Genomic DNA, 27,352 nt, shown 5'->3' with positions numbered 1-27,352 from the left:
TGGGAGGCCAGTGCTACTCGCGGATCTCCATTTCACAGATGCGCGGCTGAGACACGGACCACTGTGCCAGATTCCCGCAGCTAGTTACCCATAAAGCCAGACTGCAGCCCAGTCTGATTTGAGACTCGCCCCCTGCTTTGTCAAGGGACGTCGTAAATGGTGCTTTAACACTCTTAGAGCAAACACTGTGCTTTGCACTTCTGATTGACTCCCCAAGCAGTGCTCATGGCACAGAGCGGAGAGTGAGTCTCAGCTAATAGAGAACCTGCCTGAGGTCCCAGGGCCTGGCACTGTGGGGCTGTGCTCCCAGTTCACCTCCATCCTGGCATTACCCAGGTGCATACGCTCCCTGGACAGGCTGTACTCCAGGAACACAGGCCCATGGGAGGAACCTCTCCTGGCTGAGCCGTGAGCTGCAGGGGGCAGAGACCCTGGCGTGCTCACTTCAGAGAAGCTTCTGGGCTCTGTGTGAGATGCTTGAATGTCCATGCATCGAGGAAGGCCAAGCCTGCTCCCTGCAGCCCTCGCCCCAGGCCTGTGCGCGGAGGGCTGAGATCTTACATCCTTAATTGCTTTTAGAATGAGGCCAGGCACCAACCAGGTGGTGACTGAAGAGGCACCTCATGATGCTAGATGTCCCTTCAACTGCTGGCCTCAGGCACGGTGGACAGTGGCCAACCGCTACAGAACGTTTCTCTTTGTGCCTTAGTGTTCGCTAAAGTCCTCTCCGGTGCAGCCCCGAATGCGTGACCCGCCTGAGACTGCTGCTACGTCTTGGGGGTTTGTGGCGTTGCTGACCATCAGGCTCTGCTGTGTCTGGAGGTGGCTGGGGCAGAGCGGCCAGCGTTGGCTTCAAGGGGCCTGTCCCTGGAGCACCGTCTGTGTCTGCTCCTGCCCCGGGCCTGCCAGCCCAGCCTACTCTGGGAATCCGAAAGCCATGGACTTGGCCGTGAGACAGAGCATATCTTAGCTTTTAATACTGAGACTATATATAGACCTCCGGGGGGTGGCTGTGAGCAGCAGGGAGGGGAAGAGTGAGTTTAAAGAAAAATGCATTCGGGCCAGATAGAAGATTAAGTACCGGGGCCAGACCTGATTTGGGGCAGGGAAATCGATACACAGACTTGAACGTGATCGAAGTGTTCTAGAGAAGCTGATGTTGATTGTAATCCCAGAGACACTCCCTCCGACCCCGGGCACAGGTGTCTCAGGAGCATGCTGGGCTTGGCAGAGGACATCGTGCACAGTACAATTCGTGCATTTCTAAGGAATTATCTGGACCCATTTGTGTTTTCTAAATTTGTTTCTCTTCCATGTTAATGCATTTTTGTGGGTTTTTTTTTTTTAAGTTTTGACCTACAGACAGAAGACATTTTTCGTTGTTTAAATGTCACATTTATGGACTCCCTCATGTCAGCTGTATTTGAATATTTCATTTGTTTCGTGGAAGTATAACTTCTGTAGAGCGAAATGTGAACTCCCGGAAAGAGATGAGTAGGTTTCTATAAAAATGCATGTGAGTTGCAAGCTTGTCCCTCAGTCCTGATTGGCTCCCCTGGGATTTCTCCGGGTGGCTGAGAGGTGGCCGGCAGGGGTGGTGACCTGCCCCCGGGGAGCTGTGTCTCCAGGCTGGCCTTGCCTCCCCTCCAGCAGGGACAGTACTTGTGGGGCTGGACGATCCCAGTTCCTGCTCCTGCGTTCACTCCCTTGCAATAGGGACTTGTCCGCACAACTCACCCTCTCCTGCCAGACAAAGTTTGCACCTGGGAAAAGGGACAGAGAGGGAGCAAGAGAGCTGCAGCCACTTGGTCAGAACCAGCTGGCATTCAGAGGCCACGGGAGTTCTTGCTCCGAAGTTGCAAGTGCCCCCGGGCTACAGACCCAGATTTCTGAGAGACTTGGCAGCCAGGCCTGGATTCAGAGAACGCCCGTGCTCGGGCTCTGGGCGTCCCACGTTTCATTTCACTGTCACAGGAAAACAGAAGCAGGGCTCTTTCCGGCCTCTTGGCCTGAGTGTCCTACCTCCACCTCACCAGCCCTGAAGTGGGGAGCCCGTTGGGGGGCGATTGCATCAGGCACAGGGAGGAGGGACCTGATTGGTCTGCTCTGCCTGGCTTGATTCACTACCTCGCGGACTGAGCCCGAGGCAGAAGCAGCCCTGCCTGCCTGGAGTCAGCCCGCCCTGCCAGCCCGGCTCCCGGCGCCTCTGCACAGGGCACTACTGGTGGGGCAGGTCTGGAGGGGCCCAGCCTGCCAGGGACAGCGGAAAAGCCGGGGACAAACTCCCTTTCAGGAGACCGTCTCAGTTTAAAATGCCGTCTTGCTCCTCTGACTGCTTTTTCCATGCTGTTGAGGTAAGGTTTTGTGTCTGTTTTTAAAGCATCGCGTGCCCCCCACCCCCCGGGGGGGCTGCATCCCTGTCCCTCTCGCTCTGTCGCTGGGCAGAGGGTATTTATGGTCCCCGGCATTTCTGCTTGACTCTCCCTTTGCCTGGGAACGCGTCATTCGTGGTGGCTTTGAACTGGAAATGAAGCTGGCTGGTCATTTTGCAGGGGGAAGGGGGCCGAAGAATTTTATGACTGCGTTCATACTCTGCCCCATCTTTTTCATACTTTAAATTTCAGCAGATTCGTACTTTTATTCGTGTCGACTCTCCCTGAACCTTAGTGAACTGAGCTGTGGGGGGTGATGGGGTGCCGGCTGTTGCACCCCAGTGCCTGGGAACGGACAGCAGGTGGGCTCCTCAGAAGTTAGGATCTGGGTTGCTGTGCTTGTCCGTGCGGTTGGTTCCACTATGAAACGTCCAGCCCCGAGACCACCAGCAGTATTTGACACGAGTTCTGGCACTTTCTGAGACAGGTGGCTGCAAAGCAGCTCGTATGTGCCGGCTTGGCTGTGCGCCCTGTCTGCCCCGAGATGTCCTGGCATTTCAAGAACTTCCTGTGTAACCTTCCATGCCCGGCCGCGGTGGGGCAGCGGGGCGCGCGGTCGGCCGGCTGCTGCCTGCTGCTCGGAAGGACAGAGGACCTGTGTTGGAATGCTGCTGTGCCTGCCTTTCCTGTTTGATTTTGATTCAGTGTTTATTCCTCGAAAACCCAAGTTGCTCATCTCTAAGTGTCCCCTTTGTATGTGGCAGGATGTGAAAATCTTCAGTGAAGACGGGACGAGCAAAGTGGTGGAGATTCCAGCAGACATGACAGCCAGGGACTTGTGCCAGCTGCTGGTTTACAGAAGTCACTGTGTGGACGACAACAGCTGGACGCTCGTGGAGCACCACCCCCACCTGGGGCTAGGTAGGGAGCACACTGGGGGGCCCGGTGCCCCAGCCCGCACGGCACGACGTCTGTGTGCCGTCCCCTCTCCACTGCACACCTGTTTCTCCTGACACTTCTGCCTCTCTCCCAGCCTTCCCCGATCTGCTTCCAGAGTCTTGCTTCTGGGAGGACGGCAGCAGCCGTTCCCAAGGGCACCAACACAACAAGAAGGTTCTGTCTGTGATTTGCCTGGAGAACTGGCTATGGCAGGTGCTCGGGGCTTGCTGCACAGCTGCAGTCTGGGGAGAGCAGCCTAGCAGGGCCTGGGCGGAGAGCACCATCCTGGCATCACCGTGCGGACAGCAGCTCACCCACCTCATGGGAGTGGGGTGCCGCGGTGACGGCCTGCGGAAGTTGGAGTGCTGGGTGTACCTCTGGGCTGGTGCACAGTGTTCTCACTATCCGCACGCACGTGCTGTGTCGTCTGTAGAGAGCAGGAGAATATTTTGAAACACGTACTGTTTACAGAACTTACTGAGGTTTTGGGTTTTACGGAGTTTCTTGCTCAGGTGGTCTATTTCAGGTCCAGAAGCTTTTCAGACTTTTGTTTAAATTCTTACCAGATAATGCATGGTGCTTACAAAATCACAAGCACACACTTAAAACCAGAATTTTCTCTGAATCAACAACTGTATCTCTTCCATGTGCTAAAGGAGAAAAACTACACAGATCACAGAGTCCTTCCCATGGTTCTGAACTTTTCTCGTGAACCTTTCTGGAAGATTAGTAGATCAAATTTAACCTTCCAGGTCTGGAATGATGTTATACAGTCTAAGCCTAAACATGCTAGGAGATTTGAGTTGGCAGTGTGTTTTGTTTTGTTTTTTTGTCAGAGTGAGAGAGGGAGAGAGCGAGCACACAAGCAGGCTCCCTGCTCCAAGCCTGACACGGGGCTCGATCCCAGGACTCCGGGATCATGACCTGAGCTGAAAGCAGACGCTTCACCGGCTGAGCCCCCCAGGCGCCCCTGAGTTGGCGTTGTTTTAATCACTGAGTTCTAGCTCCCCGTGCCGTCAGATACAGGTGCAGCTCACAGTTAGCACTGGGAACACTCTCTCTCGTCTTTCCTGTTCCTGCCCGTCTCCAGTGCACTTGCACGCCAGCAGAAGCTTCCTCCATCATCTCTAGTAGCCTTCTCCCGCCAGGTGCATTCACTGGTGCCACCTGCAGGAACGGGTGAGCCCATTGTCAGGCTCCAGTTTGGGACACCCACGAATAGAACCTGCACTGGTCTCATGGGGCCGCCAGAAGCATCTGCTGATGCACGAGTAACTTGGAAATTAAACAATAGTTGGAACCTTGTAGCATGTATGGACACATACATGTGCCACACATGTGTATGTGCACATATATACATACATGCACACGTGCACACACAGAGAACAGCGTGTATGAACATGTGCACACACCGCACATGCGTACGTACACATATATGCATACGTGGATATGTGCACACACGGAAGAGCATGTATGGACACATGCACACACCACACATGCGTGTGTACACATACGTACACACATGCACGCGTGCCCACACACAGAACAGCAAGTATGGACACGTGCACACGCCGCAAATGCGTATGTACACATATATGCACACGTGGACACGTGCACATGCCGTGCATGCGTATGTACACATATATACATACATGCACATGTGCACATGCACAGAAGAGTGTGTATGGACACGTGCACATGCCGTGCATGCATATGTACACATATATACATACATGCACACGTGCACATGCACAGAAGAGTGTGTATGGACACGTGCACATGCCGTGCATGTGTATGTACACATATTTACACGTGCACACACACAGAATGAACTTAAACACTGCTTAGGAACACGACCAAAAGATGAGCATGTGTATGTACACATATTTACACGTGCACACACACAGAATGAACTTAAACACAGCTGTGGACCTGGACCCAAATATGAGTATTCTTGAAGCCCATTCAAAAGTCTGAATAATCTCACTTTGAAAGGAATTGTAGAAAGATAAGAATATGTTCGTCCACACCAAAAACACGTATAAAATGGGGACAGATACACACAATAAAATCGAACATACAAAGACTGTGAGAAATTTTGATTCACATATTTGTTGTGGTACCCTTGATTTCTCAAACATCATGCCAGAGATCAAGAATTTATATACGGTAAAACTTCGGAAATCATCACCCATGTGAAAAAGAATTTATTCTGAGAAACTCAAAAAAGAAACACATGGTATTCTTAGCGATACGATAGTTCTATGCTTTATTCCTTATTTATCTTACTCACAGATGGACTTAACATACCCTATGGGGATAATACCTTTTTATTTCTTAAGATTTGTTTATTTATTTATTTATTTGAGAGAGAGTGTGCGCGCACACACGCACAAACGGGGAGGAGGGGCAGGGGCAGAGGGAGAAGCAGACTCCCCCCAGCTGAGCAGGGAGCCCGATGTGGGACTCGATCCCAGGACCCTGGGATCATGACCTGAGCCGAAGGCAGACGCTTCGCCGACTGAGCCACCCAGGTGCCCCTAAAGGGGATAATACTTTCTTAGAAAATCAAGTTAAAGTGACAAAAAAGGAAGGGAGAAAGAGAAATGATGAAAGAAAAAGACAAAGGAACACTCGGCTCCCATTTGGGATCCTGTTTGACAAAAAGTCCGTGAAGTTGATTGCAAGTGTGTGAAGTGCCCTCTCGAGGCTCCTCTTCAGGTCCTTTCTGCCACCAGCCCCTGTTCCGTCGGCAGCAAGTGAGCACGCTCTGAACACCTAGGTCTGCACAGGACATGCGAGCTTTTAGAGGCTCAGTCACGCCATCCTCAGAGGTCAGAGCCACAGAAACCTCCCGCTGTCTGCCAAGAGCCTCGGCCTTCCGGCCCCCGTATCTTCTCTGTGTGTTCTTTCGTTTGTGATGCAAGCCTGTCCTTTTTTAAAATCGGTCAGGTTGCTGCTGAGGCAGAAATGCTATTCTTTCCAGTATTCGGTAGCATCCGCGGGTCAGACAAACAGCAGTGGGGACAGTGGATGTCCAGGAGCCTGTTGCACACCACCATGGAGTAGGCACCACGGGCGTGCCCATCAGAGAAGCGCGTGCAGTGCCAGCACTGGAGCCCCGCGAACGGGCGTGAGTGTGCTTGCTGGTGCAGAATTCCTTAAAGGATGATGTTCTGGGGCTGCTCCTGGGTCCTGGCATTCAGCCAGGTGACCCCCACTCTCCGGACAGAGCCATCCTGCCCCACGTCCCCAGTTACTGATAGGACCCTTTGGAAAGTCGCTTTCTCTGGCACATTGGCGATGCTCTGGGGATCTGCACGTACACGAGGCCTGTGGTTCGGGGCCAGGCAGACAGTGCCCCAGGTCTGTAAGCTGATAGAAGGTAGACAGTTACCCCGATAATTGAGGCATAAGTAAGCTAATTCCAGTGGCACTTTGAGCCTGTGGATAGCCTTCGAATTCAGCATTTCAAGGCACAATTATTATCCTGATCTTCGCAGGAAAAATATTAGATCCTTAGTGATATTAAACTTTATCCCAACCAGGAGTGGGGATCGAGAACAGATGGTTTTGTTTGCACTAGCAGAAGACCACGCATGCGTGTGTGTGGCTGCAGCCCTCAGCGGCCCCTGTTGGTGGGGGTGTCATACTTGGTGGGGGGAGCAGGTGCAGAGGCGCCCTCTGGTGCTCGGCGGCAGCGTCTCTGGATGGTGGGAGTGTTGCCGCTCCCTCTGAGCCATGCTGCTGTCACACCCTGGTCAGTGCCTTTCTTACGCCCCGGCGTCAGCTCCTGAAGTCACTTACCACTCGAGGCGGTTTGACAGGTTGGGGCAGAGCCCTTAGTGATGGACGATCTTAGGGAAGCACGGTCTGTGCCTTGTGACTTCCAGCTTTGGCAAGCCGCTCCCTGGATGTGACGTCTTCATGTGTCACATATGTCAGTGAGTCCCACATGTCCTACCTGTTGGGGGGGGGGGTCTTGCCTTGGTCTTTTGTGTAGAGCTACTGTCCCTGACCGAGGCCACTGAGCGGCCGCCGAGTCCAGAGGGAGGGTCCGGAACGGGGCAGGCACGGTCCTGCTGTCTGCCCCGAGCACGTGAGCAGTGAGTCTCCAGAGGGCTCACTTCCGTGGGGATGCCTGCACATGGAGTGCCCGTCGGGATATTTAACAGCCAGTCCGCAGCTGTGTCACGTGAACAAACGATTTCTTTAAAGGGATTTTGTAAAACTGGAACTGGGGCATGCAGACCGGTCAGCATGGAGCACGGTGACTAGAAGACAGCTGCCGGAGGTCCAGGGATTTGGGGAATTCTGTTGTTGCAAGAATTAGATTGCAGCCCTCCAGGAAGAAGCCTGAGCTCTCTCTTTGGGCTGTTCACAGCTCTGCGTGTGTACCTGGCCAGGTGAGAAAGGTGTGGTAGTCACCCTCTGGAGGACTTGGCCGCAACAGGGATGTGCGGACAGGTGTCAGAGGAGAAACAGCAGCTGTATTCAGCCCTTGGTGCTCACAAAGGCCTTCAAGGCTGACGTTTCCCATCTCTGTCTCCTTGTCATTCTATCAGAAGGGCACCAGAATGCTGTCCTTTCCCCATTGAGATATTTAGAAGGAAGGCTGCTTATCGGGCATGTCCAGACATCAGGGTTGTTTTCCGTGGTATCTCCTCCTCGACTTTGATCACAGTCCCCAGTCCTGAAGAGCCCCAAGCAGCTGTTGCAAGCGTGCTGACAGCCGGCTCTGCTCCCTGCCGTGGGTGGACCATGCCGGGTGCAGGCACAGCAGCGGGGCAGCAAGGTGGGATCCTGACGGCAGCCCGGGCGGGCGGCTCAGGTTTCTGCTAAGGACTCGCTTGTCCATGCACATTTTAAGGCATGGAAGTAAGATCTGCCCTTTTGAGTCGAGTGCTCTGTAACCATTTTGCGTGTGGAGTAGGGTGGTGGCGTAGATGCTGGATTTGGTGTCAAAAATTTGAAAAAATACGAATCCCCTTTGAGGACTGTCTGACTCTTCCATTTGCACAAAACATTCTTTGGGAACACCCTGATGAAATGTCGCTTTCTGTTGTGATGATAGGAAATTGATGGAGGCAACAGGATAGTTTAATAGAGTCACCCAAGGTCGTTTGAAAGTACCTGTTGTTAGGGGTGCCTGAGTGGCTCGGTCGGTTAAGCATCTGCCTTTGGCTCAGGTCATGGTCCCAGAGTCCTGGGGTTGAGCCCTGCGTCGGGCTCTCTGCTAGGAGAGCCTGCTTCTCCTTCTCCTTTTGTTCCACTGCTAGTGCTCTCTCTCTCTCTGTTAAATAAATAAATAAAATTAAAAAAAAAAAAAACCTGTTTTTAGAATCATAGAGAAAGTGAGAACTGGAGAAAAGAGCTTTGAGCTGATGTCGTCAGAGTGGCTTTTTGACAGCTGGGAAAACTGGCACGTGGACATCCAGTGGCAGATGGGGTCTCTGGGAAGGGGTCACACACAGTCTTGCTGAGCCCAGTGCTGTCCCAGGGCTCTGGGACCCCTGCGGGCTGGAGTAGGGGAGCCACGAGGCCTCTGTTTTCACCTGTGGGTACCTGCGCCCCCGCGAGCGGCACCAGAGTGACCCAGAGCAGAGGAGCACGCCCCGTTCCGGGTGCATGGGTTCCCCGCTCCCATCTGCCCGGCCGCCCTGGCCCAGTCTATGCGCAGCTGTCCCGGGATCTTGCCTCGTGGGAGGGTCGTAGGGAGGGAGGAGGCGGCTCTCTGGGGGGGGGGGGGCCGTGCATGTGTCCACGTGTGCCCCTCAGAGCTGCTCACTCCCCACGGGTCCCCTGGGGCTTATGACCCTGCGCAGACCTAACACTCTGCTTTGGAACGCGCTGTGGTCTCGTCCTCGCTTAGGTCGCTGTAACCCCACTGGTCTGTTTTTCCTTATTTTACCTGGTGGAAAATTTCAGGTTTGTAAACCAACCGTCACCTGGTTTGGGGTGCTTGGCTTTGTCCCTGTACCTACAGAGATGTTTTTTCTGACTAAATTTTGGAACACAAATCACTGATTTGTTTTGTACCAGAAAATCCATTTTAAATGAATGCCAGCCTGGGCCAATCCCTTTTCTGAAAGTAAACGCGGCAGTCGTTATCGCACACGCACCCCAGGCATAGCTCCTCCCTCCTATCGTGGGGACACGCAGGGCAGAGTCATGAGTCCCTTGTTGCTGGCAGATTCCCTCGCAGCCCAGAGCAGGGGGACCTGTTCATGGCTCGCGGCTGGTGCTGGGAGTGGCCCCGGACTTCCGGGCGGCAGTAGGGAGGACAGCCCCTGCCTCGGCAAGTTCGGGCTGCAAATCGGTTTTTACTGAAGAATCCTCTGCTTGGTACCAAGGCCCCAGCTGTGGGAAAGGAGGGGGCTTTGGAGGACCCAGTCATTCCGTCCAGGCCAGCTCTGTGGCATCTCCTTCTCTGCACTGTATGTCAGTTCCCCTCCACCGTCCCTCACCCACCTGCCGTCCTGTGGTCCCTCCTGCCACTCTTGTCTTGTGGATGTTTTCTCAGTTACTGTAGTCCCTGTTCTTTATGAGAGTGGAAACTTTTAATTTAAGGGCAACATCATTTGCTGGGAGTCTTTATTAACTCCCTCAACCTTCGTCAGTGCCAAACAGAGAAGCAGCATATGGAAGTCAGGACTGACTTCAGTTCCTCACCCCACCTGTCGCAGGACCCCTTGTGCATGAAAGAGAGACTTAAATGTCGTCCAGTCCTGGACTGGACGTCGTCCTCCTCTTGGCTCGCGGCATGGAGGAACGGAACGTTAGCCAGAGGCTGTCGTCGGGGGTAAAGCCACCTTGCAGTTTCCACCTGTGTCGTCTCACACCTATGTTTTTTGTCTGCAGAAAGGTGCCTGGAGGACCATGAGTTGGTGGTCCAGGTGGAGAGTACCATGGCAAACGAAAGCAAGTTTTTATTTAGGAAGAATTACGCAAAATACGAGTTTTTCAAAAATCCTACGGTGAGAGTCTTCTCTCTCTGGGTTTCGGGTTTGGGACTCTTGAAAGCTTGGGGTTGATCCTTGGGGTCGGTAGCACAGAGGATACCATAATGAGATGGATGCAGGGGGTAGCAGAAGGGTTTGAGAGTCCGGGCTGTTGTCTCGCAAAGCGGTCTTTGCAGAACTCCGTCTCTGCTGCTTACCTAAATGCCTTTGTAGTGGCCATGGGTAGCGAGTGCGTCTCTCCATGGTAGCAGGGGGACAGGGGGCTAGCTCTGAGTCAGGGGAGATGAGGGGCAGGTTTTTCAGTTACATCCAAAGTTCAGGGTTAAATTAGAACAAATTGGTTCAATACTCAGCAGAATAAAAACTCATTACTCTCTGCAAATAGCAAATAATACTTTGTGGTTTGTGGAAGAATGAGTTTCCAGGCACGTTGGGCTGGATCTTTCTTTCCTTTTTATTTTTCTGGGGTGGCGGGGGCATGTGTCCTGTGACCTGTCAGGATCGGCTGCCTCCTGCTGCCCTAGCATGCGCTCTTGTCCTGAGGCATGAGGCTGAGCCGTCGTGACGTGAGCAGAAGACCCCCTGTCAACTTCTGGCCGGTGGTTTAGCTGCTTTTTTATTTAAAGTAAGACATTCGATAACTAATTTTGCGTAACACCGTGTGGCGGGCCTCGGCCTTGATGCATGCTGAGAGGCACGAATGCACATTAAACATGATAGATACTCCAGCCTCGAGCTCACCATTTAAGGAAACATGGCAACGTTTTGAAGTAGGCGTTCCCACTGAGGGATAGGGGAGGAAGAGGGACCGTCATTTAAAATCTTTACGGACATCTGCACGCCTGTAGGAATTTTTTTTTTTTAAGATTTTATTTATTTGACAGAGAGAGACAGCCAGAGAGAGAGGGAACACAAGCAGGGGGAGTGGGAGAGGAAGAAGCAGGCTCCTAGAAGAGAAGCCTGATGTGGGGCTCGATCCCAGAACGCTGGGATCACGCCCTGAGCTGAAGGCAGACGCTTAACGACTGCGCCACCCAGGCGCCCCTGTAGGAATGTTTTTAACACTGGCTGCCTTTCCCCGCTTTTAAACTAACCCTTCTGTATTTGGTTTCCCATTTCCCTAGAATTTCTTCCCAGAGCAGATGGTTACTTGGTGCCAGCAGTCAAACGGCGGTCACAGCCAGCTTCTGCAGGTACGGGCCAGGAAGGGTTTCGGGCGTCCTCTCGTGCTGCCGTGGCAGCTCCCCAAAACCTTGACAGGGTTGCATTCTTCATCACATACTAGCCTGGGCTCCTGACGGGGTTTAGAGTAGCCAGAAATCAAGGTGGACTTGGGAAATGTTTGTGCAGCCAGGCTCCTTCGAAGCGAAACAAGCTCTTACAAACAGGGTAAGCTTCCTCCAAGCCAGAAGCAGCGCGAGCAGACGGGCAGGAGAGAGAAGCCGCAGGCCGGCACGTTCTCCTCCGGAGCGCGGGGCCTGGGCCAGGCCGCCACCCTGGGGATCTCCACCCCAAGACGGAGCCCCCTTATCGTGAGAAAGGATTGGGCTGCCATGAAACCCTTTAAGAGGCAGCAGAGTGTACGTTCAAGTTAGTTTTGTAGCTGTCTTCGTTGTCCCTCTGCCTTCTGAAGTCTTTCCAAGAAAACCTGGCCTTTCCCCAGCCCCTCCCCATGGGGGGGCCTCTGGCTGAGTCCTGCTCACGCGCTTCCAGGAAAGTCGGGAAGGGGACTATTACTGCTGTGCCCCGAGAAACATGTCTGTTCACAGGGTGTTAAGTGAGAGAACAGACCATTCACGAAGGCAGCCAACACTATCCAGGCGGCATCAGATACAAGAGAAACCGCTAAAATTTAGTTCCTACAGAATTCTGCCCACTGTCCTCCTTTGTCCACTCTCTGAGTCACTAGGTGTGTTTTCAGCTCCCACACGGTGAGGGTTTCAGAGCTCCATTCCAGTATCTCTCCCAAAGCCCCCCGACCCTGACCATAGCGTTTGACTGCTCCAGCCAGAGTTGTTGCCGTGTGGTTCTCCCAGGCCGTGAGGGTGACATGGCTTGGTGCCTGATTTGGGATGGCTTGTGTGCTCAGTGAGGGTGCTTGCGGACTCTGTCCACTGGCCCGTCCCCCATGCGGGAGGAGCCATGTCCCCTCACAGTCCAGTGTAGAGGACCCACCACTGTCACTGCCCCAACCTCACTCCCAGACCTGGCTTCTGACCTCGGTTTCCCGAGGAAGCTGTGCTGCACGTGGGAGGGGTCAGCCCGGACAGCGGCATCACCCAGGCGTTGCTGGAGAGAACCGTCAGCTCACGTTCCCATGGAAGGCGACACACTGAAAGGGACATGCTTGGTCTCCGTCCACACTGCTCCCGGTGCTTCCTGTCGCCCTGATTCTGATGATTGGGCTACATGTTTTATGGAAGACCCTGAGAAAGTGCAGGGCCCTTAACCCTGCTGTCTTACAGGGAAATCTGTGACTTCCCGTTTTTGGTCAGCGTTAGGGAGGCCCATTGGCTGGGGTTTTAGGATTTTTGAAAGGAAAACTATTGTTTGAAAATGCTTGCTTTGACCAAAGAAAAGAGTGTTTTTGTGATTCAGACGATGTGAAAATGCCCGCGGTGGCAGTAGGACGCGCCTGCTCCCTGCTGACGGCAGCAGCATCTGACTCTGACGCATCTCTTCAACAGAACTTTCTGAACTCCAGTAGTTCTCCTGAAATCCAGGGCTTTCTGCACGTGAAGGAGCTGGGGAGGAAGTCGTGGAGAAAGCTGTATGTGTGTTTGCGGAGGTCGGGCCTTTACTGCTCCACGAAGGGGGCGTCCAAGGTGGGTTTTAAAGCCGCTGCGGCCCCCGCCGTCACACCAGGCCGGGGGCATTCAGTGTGGATGCGGCTTCACTTGAACATACACATCAGGGTTCCCCAGGCTTATGATAACTGGTTCAGCTAAGTCCGAGTTCCTGGCCCGCTGGTCGCCCTTAGAAGCCAGGCGACAGCCCAGACCTATAGGCCCCCAGGGCACCTCACCACTGCGCCCCCAGGTCGGCCAGCCCTGGCCCCCTCTGTGGCTTGGGAACAGAGCCTCCTTGGCGGCCTGAGTCCCTGAAGGAAGCTGACTCAGTTTCCATAGTTTGGAAGTTAGCATGCAGGCTGGCCGCGGGATGGCTGATGGATTGTTGCCAGCTAGTACGCGTTATCGTAGATACCCCCGGGAAGAGATTGGAGGTGTGCGTGTATTTCCAGTGGGAAGAGGAGGCGAGAAACAGAACAGGCAGCTGCAGGCTTCCAAAGACAGCTGGGGCATTGGGGGCTCACCTTGCTGGTTGGTGTCCTTGCACACTCCTGCTTGCACACTGTTCTTGTGATGGCGTGAGCGTGCCCTGAAGCGGGAGAGGGCCCCGCAGACCATGGCCGGCGTGTGCCACTCCTGCCAGCAGAGAGGAGGGAGGGCCCGGTGGGACCCCAGGTGAGGGCTCTGAGGGCCAGGCTGCCTTCCAGCTGCTCTGCGCTGTCAGCGGCTGCCCCACGTGAGCTGGGGACGAGGGGCATGGCAGGTGGAGAAGCTTCCATCTGGTACAGGGCGGGAAGGACAACTTGATCTCCCAACTTCCCAGCGCCCTCGTGGATGCTGAACCCAGAGCAGGAGGTAGAACTGGGACGATGGAGGGTTGGGGACAAGTCTGGGACAGGCTGTCGGTGGGAAAACCGTGGGACATCTGGACGCCGCACAGCAAGGCAGCAGAGGCGGCGTGGGCCGAGCCCTGCAGCGCACTCTTCACTTTGAACGTAGGCTGCAGATGTTCTCCTGGTTTTCACTTTGAATGTTTGGTTAGGGGGCTTTGATATGGCAGGGGGCTTTGATATGGCAGAGTATCAAATAGGTTGTCCCAGTGGGGTTTTGTTTTTTTTAAAGATTTTATTTATTAGAGAGAGAGCGCACAAGCAGGGGGAGGACAGAGGGCAAGGGAGAAGCAGGCTCCCCACCGAGCAGGGAGCCCAAAGCGGGGCTCAATCCCAGGACCCTGCAATCACGACCTGAGCCCAAGGTAGATGCTTATCCAGCTGAGCCTCCCAGGCGCCCCCGTTGTCACAGTCGTGGGAGGTGGGTGCCCTTGGGGAGGGCTGGGTGTGTGTGGTCTTAGCCTAGCACCTGCAGAGAGGAATGCACGCACAGTGTGCGCAGACTGCCCTCTGTTGACCAGCACGTGCGCGCGTCTGCTGTTGGCTGTGCTTGGGAAGTTCTCCCCTGTGAAGCTGGCCCCCCTCTTCCGCAGGAGCCCCGACACCTGCAGCTGCTCGGGGGCTTGGAGGAGAGCAGCGTCTTCTCCCTGATCGCCGGCAGGAAGCAGTACGGCGCCCCCACTGACTACGGCTTCTGCATAAAGGTACCGCACCCCCGCCCTGTCTGGGGGCTGCCGCTCCCGATGGCATCCCGCTGGGGCTTCAGAATGAAACCGCAAACTGCTTTCTTGGTGCAGGGGTTGTTTGGGTTATTTTCTAACATAAGCTCAGGCTCACGGTGGATGGATTCATTCCTGTGCGCTCACGACGTGTCGATCCCTGAGTAGCTAGCACCTCGGGTAGAAGCAGGGGGCGCGACGGGCGGTGTGTGTCCACAGGCTCCGTGGCTTCGTGACCCCCAGCCTGTCACTTGGGTAGCCTCCAGAGTGCCGGGAGCTGACACTTTCCATATGGGCTTCCAGTCCCTGGGACAGTGGGTGTGCCCCCTGCCCTGCTTCTGCACACGTGTGTGAGAGCACGTCCTCACACGTATTTCCACATGTGCACACATGCACACACCTATACAAACACAGATGTGCACACATACATATGCTCACATGTATACACACCCCACACATGGGCGCACCCGCGTGAATACAAAGAGATGCATGTGCACACGTGCATACACCTATGTGAATACAAGGAGATGCACACACGTGCACACGCGTGCACACATTCGCGTGAATACAAGAAGATGCACATGCGTGCGCACATGTACACACCCGTGTGAGTGCGAGGAGGTGGGTGCACACACGTGCATACGCGTGCACACACACTCCTGTGCGCAGGGCCCGCTCTGCCCGGTGAGGCCGTGCTGATGTTGGTCATGGTCACGGTAGATGCTATTTGCTGCATACTCCCTGCGCACAAGGTGCTCCGCTGAGCATTCTCCCTCCGTCCTCTTCCTGCATCTTCCGAGGTGCTCACAGGTGGGAGCTGAAGCAGCCCCATCGCTCACATCCAGTCACCAGTGAGTGTGCTTAGAGTCCCCCAGCCGGGCTGACTTCTGAGTCAGGGCTGCACCCCAGCCTGAGGAGAGGACAGGGAGCAGGGGCGTGCTGCTCCCTAAGATACCAGCTTGTACTTCACCTGGGGAAGCTTCTTGGGGTTGCAAGTAGCAGGAGCCCTAGGGCCCAGGGTGCACAGGAGATCAGCATGAGGGCAGCCTCAGGGCTGGCTGGGGGCCATTGAAGCCCAGGTGGCCAGGGTCCCCACCTTCCCCAGCCCATACCTGCAGCGGTTCTCCCCCATCGCCAGGTAAACCCTGCCTCTTCATGGGGGCACCTGCCGTCCCTCCACAGCAGCATGTGTGACAGTGATCCCCCACTTGCCCCAGACTGCTTGCCCCGCTAATCCCCCATCTCTGGGGTGATGCTGGCCTCACTCTCTGGACCTTCCATGGGTCCGTGCTTGGGGCCACTCAGATACACCATGGGCCCTGAGCTCCTTAGGGGCTTCTCCCCTCGCTGGCTGAGCCCTGCAGGGGCCCTTCCTCGGCCGCCACCTGTCTTTCTGGGAGGCGACCAGATATCTTTTCTTGCATAACTCCGGGCCTGACTCTCTGGTCGAATCCCGCTTTCCCCGCACAGACCTAGGCACCCCCTTGTCCCCATGGCACCCACCACCTTCCCCTGTGAGAGTTTGTCTCCTCTGGGGTCCCCCTGTTGGGGCCTGCTGAGCACTCGTGACTACAACCCAGGCTGGTCCATGTCGGGCGGAGGAGGCACCCTCTCTGGTCTCGCCCTGCTGGTTGGTGTGCGTCAGACCCAGCCTTGCCCAACACGGGCCTGCTCCACCTTCACCGTGTCCCACTCACTGAGTCCCCTCTTACCTCCTGTAGCCAAACAAAGTTAGGAACGAGACGAAAGAGCTGCGGTTGCTGTGTGCGGAAGATGAGCAAGGCAGAACGTGCTGGATGACGGCGTGCAGGCTTCTCAAGGTATGCGGCGTCCTGCGCAGCCTGTGCCTCTCTTTGTGGAGAGCCCTCCCGATGGCGCGCCGGCCCCGTGTGCCCGCACGTCTTTCCAAACAGGGTCTCAGAGGCTTCTCACAGATGCTTCACGTTAGAAAGGTCAGAGCCGGGGGCGCCTGGGTGGCTCAGTTGTTAAGCGTCTGCCCTCAGCTCAGGGCGTGATCCCGGCGTTCTGGGATTGAACCCCGCATCGGACTCCATGCTCCACTGGGAGACCGCTTCTTCCTCTCCCACTCCCCCTGCTGTGTTCCCTCTCTCGCTGGCTGTCTCTCTCTCTCTGTCAAATAAATAAAGTCTTAAAAAAACAAAAGTCAGCTGGCTTCCGGCCTCGGCACCTGACGTTCAGGGACTTGGTAGGATGCAGGGCAGCTCCCCGGTCTCTCCTGCCAATGCCAGGAGCACCCCAACCACTTGAGACCACCAAAAACATCTCCAGATATGACCAGATGTCCCGGGGGGCCTGGGAGCGGGGCACTGCGCCGGCTGAGAGCCCGTGGCCTAGAGAAATAGGACTAGAAAGACCAGACCAGGAGACAGGGAGAGAGCAAATAGCTCGTCAGGAGAGTTAATGATTTCCGAGGCTGAGCATCAGGCTCTTAGCTTCCCAAAAAGCTGGGGCCACAAGGGAAACGTGACACACTGTGCAGCTCACCGTGGCGCCGGATGGACAGCAGAGAACACCTCACTTGCGTTCCCACAGAATGTCCCTTGTGTATATCCATGCCCCACGTGGCTGTAGTTACGTATGTAAAGTCCGTGGGCATCGCACAGTGGCTGTGCATGGTGGTTGTGCAAGGTGAACGGCAAGGCGTCAGGAGAAGTTGGTTCAGTCAGGTGGCCGACCTGTGCCAGGGTCTAGGAATCTCTACGAAAACCCCAACCTTCACTGAAGCTTCCAGCTGGGCAGAGAGTCAGGGCGGAGAAGGAGGCGGAGCCCACGACCCCTGGAGATGCCAGAGAACATGAGCCCTAAGGGTAGGCATCCTGTAAGCCTCTCTTTCCCAGGCCCGTGCCTTGTTTTATTTTTGCTGCCGATAAAACAAAGAAGGTTTAAGTGTAAAATGTTGTTTTGTAACCAGGGAGGAGACGTTAGTGTTGGTACAGGGCATCGTAGATCAGAGGCGACTCCTTTACAAGCCAGCTTTACAAGTTACGGGATGTCCGTTCAGAGGAGTACACCTCAGTGACCCGAAGAGCGAGGTTCTCTCTGGAGTGTATTGTGGGAAATTCCCAGGATATATTGTTAAGAATTAAAAAGCAAAGTGCTACCTTTGTTGCAGGAGCAAGGAAAGGAGAAGCTGAAATACATGTGTGCGATAGCTGGTGTGCACGGGAGCACTCGCTGGGACTGCTGGGGGAGGGCGGGCACGGACCCACACACACGGGAGCAGATGTGGGAGGGACACCTTGAATGGTTTCTGTATTTGTGTGATTTTTTGGCTCTGCGGGTGTATAGAATATTTTGGAAAAAGCAGAAGAGGAAGTGGGAGCACATCTATGACACTGTGGGTTCGGTGCTTCATGAGGTCTCCCCCTCGGCTTCACGCATGAGGAAGCAGGGCCGGCGGACAGGACGGAACAGGACAGAACAGGACTGTCCTTGGGCACTGGCATAGGAGGACCAGGCACAGGGAGGGAAATGTGCAGAATGAGCAATGACGGTAACGTCCAACGTTATTATTCACGCCAACAGGAATGTGTCCCGTCGGATGTTAGCATAGTATTAGGAACGTTCCTGAGCATTTGCTGTGGGCCACGCTGCTCATCACTTCTACCCTGTGGCCCCTCCCCTCGCCACAGCTGGGCGGCGTGCATGCTGTCATCGTCTCACTGGACCGATGACAGACCTGAAGCCCGTCGCGTCCCGCCCCCGGGGCCGGGGCTGGGGGGCTGCTGGTTTGCGCACAGTTGGCTCCGGAACCCAACACTGGGCTCCAGAGCTGGCCACGGCACTTCGCTGCCCTTCCTGAGAGCCAGCAGGAAGGGGACACCCATCCATGTCTGCACATGGCCCTGTTGCCTCCAATCAGCCCCAGACTCCACATCCCAAAGTGCCATTCCTGAAGGAGCTGGGGCAGGACCTAACGGCCACTGCAATATGGCCGCGACGGGCTCTTGAGCCAGTGTCAGGTGACGCAGAGCTGACTGGTGCCTTTGGTCCCAGCTGGTTATGTGCCACAGTGTCTTGCCACCACCGAGCAGGCTGATAGACTTTACCCCACGTGAGAATTCCTTACTTCGCCCTCCCCACTCCCTGTCCTGTCTCGAATTGTCTTGGTCTCAGAGCGGGAAGCGTAATCAGAAGACCATTGCCCCTCACCTTGCACTCTGATGTTACCTTCAGAATGGGGTGTATTTTCTTCCGGGGGTTGGGACCGTTTGAAGCCATGGGGAGACCTTATAAAATGCCTCCTGTTCTCTCAGCCTAGCTCCCGTCCCAAGCTCTGGATGTGAGCATAGACTCAGGTCCCTCACTGTCTGTCTCCCTGACCGGGGACCTGACCGGGAGATGGTTGATCCATCCGCCCTCCCTATGCTTGCTCTTTGCCAGGTCTCAGTCTGGACGTCATCTTGCCTGGTGTCCCCCTGTATCCTCTCAGAGAGCCAGGGCTGCCTGGCACTCAGAACATCACAGATGCTCAGAAAAATTGAGCTGAGTGACAGCAGGAACCACCCAAACTCCTGTGTCTGGCTGTGACCTTTCTTTCTTTCTTTTTTTTTTTTTTTTTTTGAAGTTCTTCTTCCCTCTTGTCTGCCTTGTGTCCTGGGCAAGGCTGGCATCGACCCAGGGGCAGCAGGGTCAGGGGATGCGGGCTTGGACCTCAGAGAGTCTGGGTCTTGGGACAGAGACCCAGGGATCTCGCCAGCGCAGACTAACGAGACATTGGGCTGCACCTTTTTACGGTTGACCAGAGGAGGTCTTGTCAGTACTAAGTGATGGCAGGTCCCCCGAGCTTTAGCCCTCAGACTGTCCTGTTCCCCAGAAGGGGGTCAGACGTACGTGTCCTCACTTGGAGGAAGCATTGGCTTTCTGCTGACCCCGGTGTATCCAGGAGTCACTCCTGAGTGATGCCTAATATTGCAATAGCAATTTGCATTGTATTAAAGTCTCAGGGCTTGTTGGAGAGGAACATCTTACTTTGAATTAACCAAGGACCTTTCTGTGCCTTTAAGTACCATCACAGATCCTCTTTAAAGAGGAGCTTGATTGAGCCTACATAGAAGACGGGCATTGCTGTCCTCAGATATGCTTAGGGGAGAAAGCCAGTGGGTAGTATCTGCTGCTGTTCCTCATTCCTTCCTATTACGTGGTTTGTTAAATAATTTCATAGCCATAGGGGGTTGTGGGGGGAGCATTAAACTTTGTTAGTGTGCTCTATTATCTCCTCCCCCACTTCTAGAAGTTTCTGAAACTGCCGTAGAAATTCCTCCCCAGGAGGGAGGTATGGCTTCATGAGCATGGGTTTCTGTAAGGAAGGTCTGCTGTAGCTACGTACCAGCACACACGTGCAGTTTAAATGTCCGAGACAGTTTAAATGTCAGAGAGTCGCCCCCTGCAGGATGCCTGAAGCGCCTCTGCTCAGAAGCCCTTGCTTGCCCAGCCCTGTGCTATCGCTCCCCATCCCCACGCCTGCCTGCACTCCCTGTGCTGTGTGGCAGGCTTTCTGGCCACACCAGCATGAACGACGAGAGCAGGACAAAACGAGAGGACGAGTGAAATATATCAGGAGTAGAAACAAAGGTGCATAAAAACCAGTAACTCTTCAGATGAGGAGAGGAAACACCTACTGTGCTTCCCTAACTACTATTGTGTTCTAAAGTCAAAAGAAAATGTGTGCAAAAACAAAAGAAACCTTAAAGTTGACTGCAAAATCCAGAAGGCAAAATATAACCACATTTCTTTTTTTAAATGAGTTTCTCTAAGTTTCCGGGAACGTACAAACTCTGTGCCACGCAAACGGTAACAGACCAGGGAACCAGCACCTCACATGGAGATGTTGGTCAGCGTCCTATTCCTGGGGCTACACCATCCCTCGAGAACCTGCTCAGATTTCCTCTCCTCTCCGTTAATAACTGAATAACACTGTGGCTTATTCGTATACCTCCTACAAGACCGTAGCTCCCTCAAGGTCGAAAACACATCTTGTACTCACTTTGTGTTCCTGGAGTTGAGCCTGGTAATATGAATGGTGACCCCAAACCCTTGTGCAATCTTTACACAAGGAAATAAACTTCTATCTTGCTTAAGAATGTAAATGTTAGGGGCGCCTGGGTGGCACAGCAGTTAAGCATCTGCCTTCGGCTCAGGGCGTGATCCCGGCGTTATGGGATCGAGCCCCACATCAGGCTCTTCTGCTGTGAGCCTGCTTCTTCCTCTCCCACTCCCCCTGCTTGTGTTCCCTCTCTCGCTGGCTGTCTCTATCTCTGTCGAATAAATAAATAAAATCTTTAAAAAAAATTAAAAAAAAAAAGAATGTAAATGTTAAATGTTTAAGTCCATTGCAAGAGAAAGGGATTGGCATGTTATTTATGTTACTGTGTTCACCACCCATAGGACAACACGTAGGGGGAGGCCATTTTCCAACATGGCACACATTGAGTCCCTAGAGCCAAGAGTCGCCATTCTCCTTAATGTGGGAGCATCCCTGCGGTCCCTCTACAGACAGATGCAGAACACCCGCTGTTGCTCACCTGTCTCCTTTGAGAAAATGTCTGAGGGTGTCGCATCCAAGCAGATATGAATAGGAAATAAAGATATTGCCAGAAAAGGGAGCGAATAATTCTATGGCTATGCAGTCTTCTTTTCATGCAATAGAAGGAAGTGTAAAGGAAAAAGATTGATTGGACCATAAGTATGTCTTTAAAACCCACTCACCTAAAATAAAAAGGAAAATAATATTAAGTAATTGGCACTGTAGGTTGTGTACGGAGGGTTAATAATCTAAAAACTGTCAGGCACTTACACCAATAAAACTACCGCTCTGAAGGCTGGAATATTTATGTGAAAGTGGGAAAAACAAGAATTCCTAGTCATGGAACTGCAAAAAATAAGTGTGGGAAATAGATAACTTCTTTAATAATGAAGGCAAAAATAATATTTAAAGGCTACGATGCAAGTAAAACAGTTTGACACCTACTTAAAGATAAGCTCCTGGGTCAAGGACGAGTCCTTTGAGTGGGTTATGGGAACGGAGAACAGTCTTGGGGTCATCCTGAAGACGGTGTGTGTGTGTTTCCCTTCTTATTTTTTCTTTGGCCTTAGTTTGATGATTTTTCTATACCGTTTTGAAAGATCCTTAGATCATTGATTTAAGCCTTACATTTTCAGCTATGTTTCAGACTAAAACGTTGCCTCTAGTTTAGTTGCTGTTTGTCACGTTTGTGTAATTATTCGATTCAGAGTATTTGCACGTACGTGTGTGCATGCACACCCCGCAGACACATCTTAGATGAATACACACACGTATACACGTACACGCACGGTGCGTGTTATCCGGTCACACTGGTTTAGAGTATTGACACCTCCTTGACACCGATTCTTCGGTCCTTCCGAAATCTGCTCTGTCATCCGCATCAGTGCTGCCTGCCCGAAGTCTTACCGCCTGACATTGCTGTAGGTACGCCAGCACGTTCTCGAGTGGCGTGTGCACGGTTTCTCCTCTTCTCTGTTTCTCTGCCTTTCCGGGTCCTTGTATTCAGGGCGCGTCTCTGACAAACATGGCGTAACCGTATTTTCCCCTCTGATCATCTTCATGTTCTAATTGGCATTATTTCTTGGGAAGGATATCCTTCAGTGGATTGTTAATAATTGTGCTTAAGTCTGCCTCTTGCTCTTTGTTTTCACTTTGTCCCGCCAGCCTGTATGCTTCTTTTTCTCTATTTTCAATATTTTTTTTTGTCAGGGGAGACTCATCAGTTGTTTTTATTCCTATTTTTAACCTCCGTCCACATTGTTTCTCTCTTCCCTGGTGGTCTCCTGGTAGTCACAGTGCGCACCTTCCCCTCGCTGGACCCCAGCGTGCCCAGGTGTCCCCACCGTGTCTGGGCCGGTGTGAGAAGCCTTTGAAGTATCTCGTCTTAGACTTTGGTTCTTCCCGTATCTCCAGCCACTTAGGACCTAGAAGAGACTCTATCGTTATTTGAATTCCCTGCATGTCTACACCAATTCTCTCCTGGCTTTGTGTCCCTCTCAGGGACCATAGGTACACAGAGTTCTCCCAGCGTGGGTCTGCCAGCAGCGGCTTCCATTGCCCGAGTTGGGTTTGTCTGCTGTAGTTCTGTCTCACCTCCACTGTTGAGGGAACTGTCCACGGACCGTGGGGTCACTTCCGCCCACCCCCCTGGCCCATTCCACTGCCTTCTCTCCACGTGTCCATGGAACTCAGCTGTCCTCCGCGTGTGGCTTCTGTGACCGTGGCGTGCGCTCTTCCCGCTTGTGTTTGTCTCTCTGTCTCTGTTTTCCACAGTTGTGCCAGGATGTGCCTGGGCGTGGGTTTCTCCCTGGTAGCCAGCCCCTGGAACCTGTACCCTGTCGTCTTTCTATCCATTCTGGAAAATGCTGGGCCAGTAGTTCACCAGTGTTTCTCGTAGCCCATCCCCCGTCTTCTGGGAGCATCAGCACACGCATGGTAGACCTCTTGGTGGTGTCCCAGCACTTCTGTTCCGGACACTGGAGGGTACCCTGTAGGGTCAGAGCTGGAAATGAGTTACCTCTTGATAACTGTGTCTCCTTGCCCAACCTTCTTTCTTTTCCATGTGGGCAAGTAGGGGCCCGGGGCGCAGGCGGGTGTGCGGACTCCGCTCATTGCCCAGGCACTCATTGACCAGGCAGCGTGGACTGCCGGTGGGGAATCGAATCTAGACCCTTACTTTACCATGACCTTGAACACCCTGCCTCACTTCCCTGTTCCGTCTGTTACTTGTAAGATGGGGATAAAGGACACACTTCCTCATGTGGAGAGTGGTAAAGGGAACAAAGTGCTTGGAGCAGTGCTTGGCCCATAGCAGCACGCAGTAAGGGTGACTGTGGTGCTCGGTCCTTTTCCTTATGTGTTTAAAGATTTTTTATTTACTTATTTGAGAGAGAGAAAGCACGAGCAGGGGGAGAGGCAGAGGGAGAGGGAGAACCAGACTCACCCGCTGAGCAGCGAGCCCAACGCAGGACTGGATCCCAGGACCCTGGGATCAGGACCCGAACCGAAGGCAGACAGACACTTCACCAACTGAGCCCCCCAGGCGCCCCTCGATCTTATTATTACGTTGTCACTGCCTACTTCTCCCTTGCCCACCCAACGTGAGCAAGCCAGTCACGAGCGGGGGTAGGGGTGGGACGGACGGTCATGCAGGAGCGAGCCTGTGCGCTCACGGCGGCGGCTGGGGTATCGCTCCCTGTTCGGTGCTCCGCGCGGTCCTTCCCTGCCGGGTCTGCCGTGTCCGGGGCTTGGGGGGGCTCCTGGGGCCCCGCGGCTGACGCTGGCCTTCCCCCTGCAGTACGGGGTGCTGCTCTACCAGAACTTCAGGATCCCGCCCCCACGGAAGGCCTTGCTCCCCTCCTTCTCCACGCCGGTGGTGAGTACAGCGGCAGCGTCACAGCGGAGCGCGGGTGGTGTCAGGACGGGTGGTCGCCAGGAGCCGGAGCGGGCTGTGTGTGGCGCCCCGTCCCTGCGGGGAGCCGGGTTTGTCTGGTCAGCGGTGTGACTGCTGGGGACGGAGCCTGCACCAGCCTCTGGCTGTTCAGGGGCTCAGGGACTGTCACCGGCCAGTCCAGCTCCCTCCCGGGTCGGCCGTGGCACCGTGGGCACGGGTAGGCTGGAGCCTTCCCTGGTGAGCGCTTGGAGCTGGGAGTGAGTGTCCTTGTTCTCAGGACGTACTCTCCTTCCCAGAGGTGCAAGAACACTTTCCTCTCAAAACACGACCTTGAAGCTCCTCCAGGCCCCTTTCTGGGGGAGGCCAGGTGTCCATGGGGAGAGTCCGCACATCGCCCGGAGCTGAGCCCCTGGGGGGGACTTGGTGGCTGGTGAGGGCTGAGCTCTCCCCGGCGTTTCCACTTCTCTGATGTGTTCCTGTACAGGCTGGGGGCCTGCAAGGAGCCCCACCGCCCAACCCGGCGGCACCCCACGGCCTCCAGTGGCATTTGGATGCCACGAGGGGGCTAGAGTGTCTCTTACCCCCTCAAGAGAAATGAAAGCCGTCTTTAGCTCAAGGGCCCTCCTGCTACTGAGTTCCACCTGAACCTTAGAGTGGGGGGCGGGGTGTTCCCGTCACCCCCTCCCGGCCTCCTTCAGGATGGTTTTGCACCAACCTCCCCGAGTGCCGCCGGGGCCCGGTTCCCTACATTTTAAGAACTTGTGGCCTTTCCTTCCAGCGCAGCGTCTCTGAGAACTCCCTCGTAGCGATGGATTTTTCTGGGCAAACAGGAAGAGTGATCGAGAACCCGGCCGAAGCCCAGAGCGCAGCCCTGGAGGAAGGCCACGCCTGGAGGGTAAGGCCACAGCCAGTCCCGTGGACAGGCCCCCTCGCGGGTGGCACCCCCCACACACACACTGATCTCCAAGAAGAATGGCCCTGTGGGTGCCGTAGGGGGGCGAGGTGCTGGGGAGGGGAGGGTGGCCTCTGAGTCTCAGCTCGGGGCTCCTCCATGTTGCCAGCACCCACGACCCTCCCGGCTCCCATGGGAGGAGTGGGGCAGGAGCAGAGCCTTCTGACCTTGTGGCTCCCACACATACCTGCTCCTGCTGGTGGTGGTCAGTGGCCGTGTGTGGACAGCACGGAGCCCACCCTCATGTGGCTGCTGGACGCTCACATCGTGGCTCGACCACTAACCAGCTTGGTGGCCTTGGACAGTCTCTTCCGTCGGAGGCTCATGCTCCTGACCTCCCGATGGAAGAATGTCACCCTCATTTCAAATTCTCTGAGATTGGCAGACAACGTACAAAGCCCGAGCCCGCCGCTCTGGCCCAGAGAGGTCCCTGAACCTTAGCTTCAGAGCGTGTTGGAAAGGAACGTCCCCACAGCCCGGAGACTCTGTAAGGACAGTGTTTTCAGTGGAGAAGCTCATGCTTTTCTCCCAGAACTTACCCGGAATTTCACTGTGTGCGTCTTCTGTGTGCGTCAGTCCTGGGATCATTCAGATTCCCCGGATGCTTCTGTTTTCACGATGGTGGTCAGACGGGGCAGCTGGGTGGCTGTCCCTCCACGGAAGGGGCCCCATCACCCCAGCCAGGCCTCCCCCCGACGTGTGTGTCCCCGGTGGCTGGTGGGCCGTGTCGGTCTGCTGTCTTAGCGCTAACACGGGCATTTCTTCCGCAGAAACGAAGCACACGGATGAATATCCTAGGCAGCCAAAGTCCCCTCCACCCTTCCACCCTAAGTACAGGTAAGTGCGGCCCGGCGGCCTGATACTTTTATGCACAACGAAGATGAAACCGCTCCCATCCCTCCCCAGCCTCCCCAGACTGGCGGGGCCCTGCCTGCACCCCCAGGGGTGTAGCCGTGCGCGCAGATCGCCAGTTTGCTGTGCCTTCAGGGAAGCCGATCTGCCCTCCTTCTCTCTTCCCTCCCGCAGTGATTCATAGGACGCAGCACTGGTTTCACGGCAGGATCTCCAGGGAGGAGTCCCACCGGATCATTAAGCAGCAGGGGCTGGTGGACGGGTAAGGAAGCGCTGTCCTGGAGAGCAGGCGTCTGCCTAGGTTCTGTTGCACTGCGTGCACCTTCTGTCTGGTTTCTAGAGATCCTGGATGGCGGGCAGTCATTAGAGTCTCAGTTTAAAGAGGGGAGAACGTGGCTCAGGGTCAGCGTGGTGCGGGGCGGGCTCAGCTAGCCAGTGGCCGAAGAGGGATTGCTACCCATCCTGTCCATGCTCCATTACGAACTTCTGCCTCTGTTGCAATTGAGACGGACCGAGAGCACAAGCTGGTAATTTTTCATTAGCAAGGCAGGGGCACACGGAAGAAATATGATTTTGTTTACATTTTATCATTTATTGCTGAGAACAAACAACCCCAAACCTTCGTGGCTTCAAGCCACAGAGCTGGATCATTTGCCACGGTTGGAGTCTGGAGTCGGTGGAGTGTGTCCTCACCTGGGCCAGCTCGGCTGGGGACGGGTCTGCCTCCCTCCAGGGTCTGGAGGCTGGTGTTGCTGTTGGCTGCAGAGATGGGGCGACTGGGCGTGTGCCAGCAGGCTAGTCTGGGGACACTCACACCGTGGCTGTCGCAGGGGTCCCGATGCACAGGCCCTTCTCAGCGCTAATATCCTGTGGGCTGATGCACGCCCCGCAGCCTTGCTCCCGTGGCCGTGGGCCGGGCCGCCCAGGGGCATGGATGCAGACCTGTGTCCTTGCTCCCCACTCCCAGCAGGAGGCGCACTCTGGTGTTCCTGCCCTTCATCTGTTAAAAATTTTGCTATAGAAGTTTAAAAATTTACCTATGGACTCTGGGAAACAAACTGAGGGCTTGGGGGGGGGGGTGAGGGAATGGGATAGGCTGGTGATGGGTAGTGAGGAGGGCACGTATTGCATGGTGCACTGGGTGTTATACGCAACTAATGAATCATCGAACTTTACATCAGAAACCAGGGATGTACTGTATGGTGACTAACATAATATAATAAAAAAATATTATAATAAATTAAATAAATAAATAAATAAATAAATAATAATAAAAATGTACCCAGGAGAGAAGAGGATCGTGAGCCCCCATGTAATCCTTGTCTGGTTTTGACAGTTTGCTAATTTTAGTTTGTCTGTGTCCCTTCCCACGTGATTGGCTCCTCCCCGCCCCTCCTCCTCCCTCCTCCTCCTGGAAGATGTTGAAGTAAATCGCAG

The 27,352-nt window shown here is 54.5% G+C and overlaps 1 protein-coding gene across 1 annotated transcript in view; it reads left to right on the top strand.

Moving 5' to 3' along the window:
• The window catches only part of GRB10 (growth factor receptor bound protein 10), a 177,119-nt gene that overhangs the window by 139,778 nt on the left and 9,989 nt on the right, over nt 1-27,352 (top strand). Inside the window, exons 7-16 of the mRNA XM_008703457.2 lie at nt 3,137-3,293; nt 10,173-10,288; nt 11,398-11,466; nt 12,961-13,098; nt 14,546-14,656; nt 16,393-16,491; nt 24,016-24,093; nt 24,890-25,006; nt 25,834-25,900; nt 26,090-26,177. Of these exons, the coding sequence (XP_008701679.1) occupies nt 3,137-3,293; nt 10,173-10,288; nt 11,398-11,466; nt 12,961-13,098; nt 14,546-14,656; nt 16,393-16,491; nt 24,016-24,093; nt 24,890-25,006; nt 25,834-25,900; nt 26,090-26,177 (1,040 nt within the window). The remainder of the gene's footprint in view (nt 1-3,136; nt 3,294-10,172; nt 10,289-11,397; nt 11,467-12,960; nt 13,099-14,545; nt 14,657-16,392; nt 16,492-24,015; nt 24,094-24,889; nt 25,007-25,833; nt 25,901-26,089; nt 26,178-27,352) is intronic.

Source organism: Ursus maritimus, unplaced genomic scaffold (genome assembly GCF_017311325.1).
Source record: "Ursus maritimus isolate PB19 unplaced genomic scaffold, ASM1731132v1 scaffold_3, whole genome shotgun sequence".
Lineage (NCBI taxonomy): Eukaryota > Metazoa > Chordata > Mammalia > Carnivora > Ursidae > Ursus > Ursus maritimus.
The sequence above is the reverse complement of the archived record's forward strand: the minus strand, read 5'-3'. Positions and strand labels throughout refer to the sequence as shown.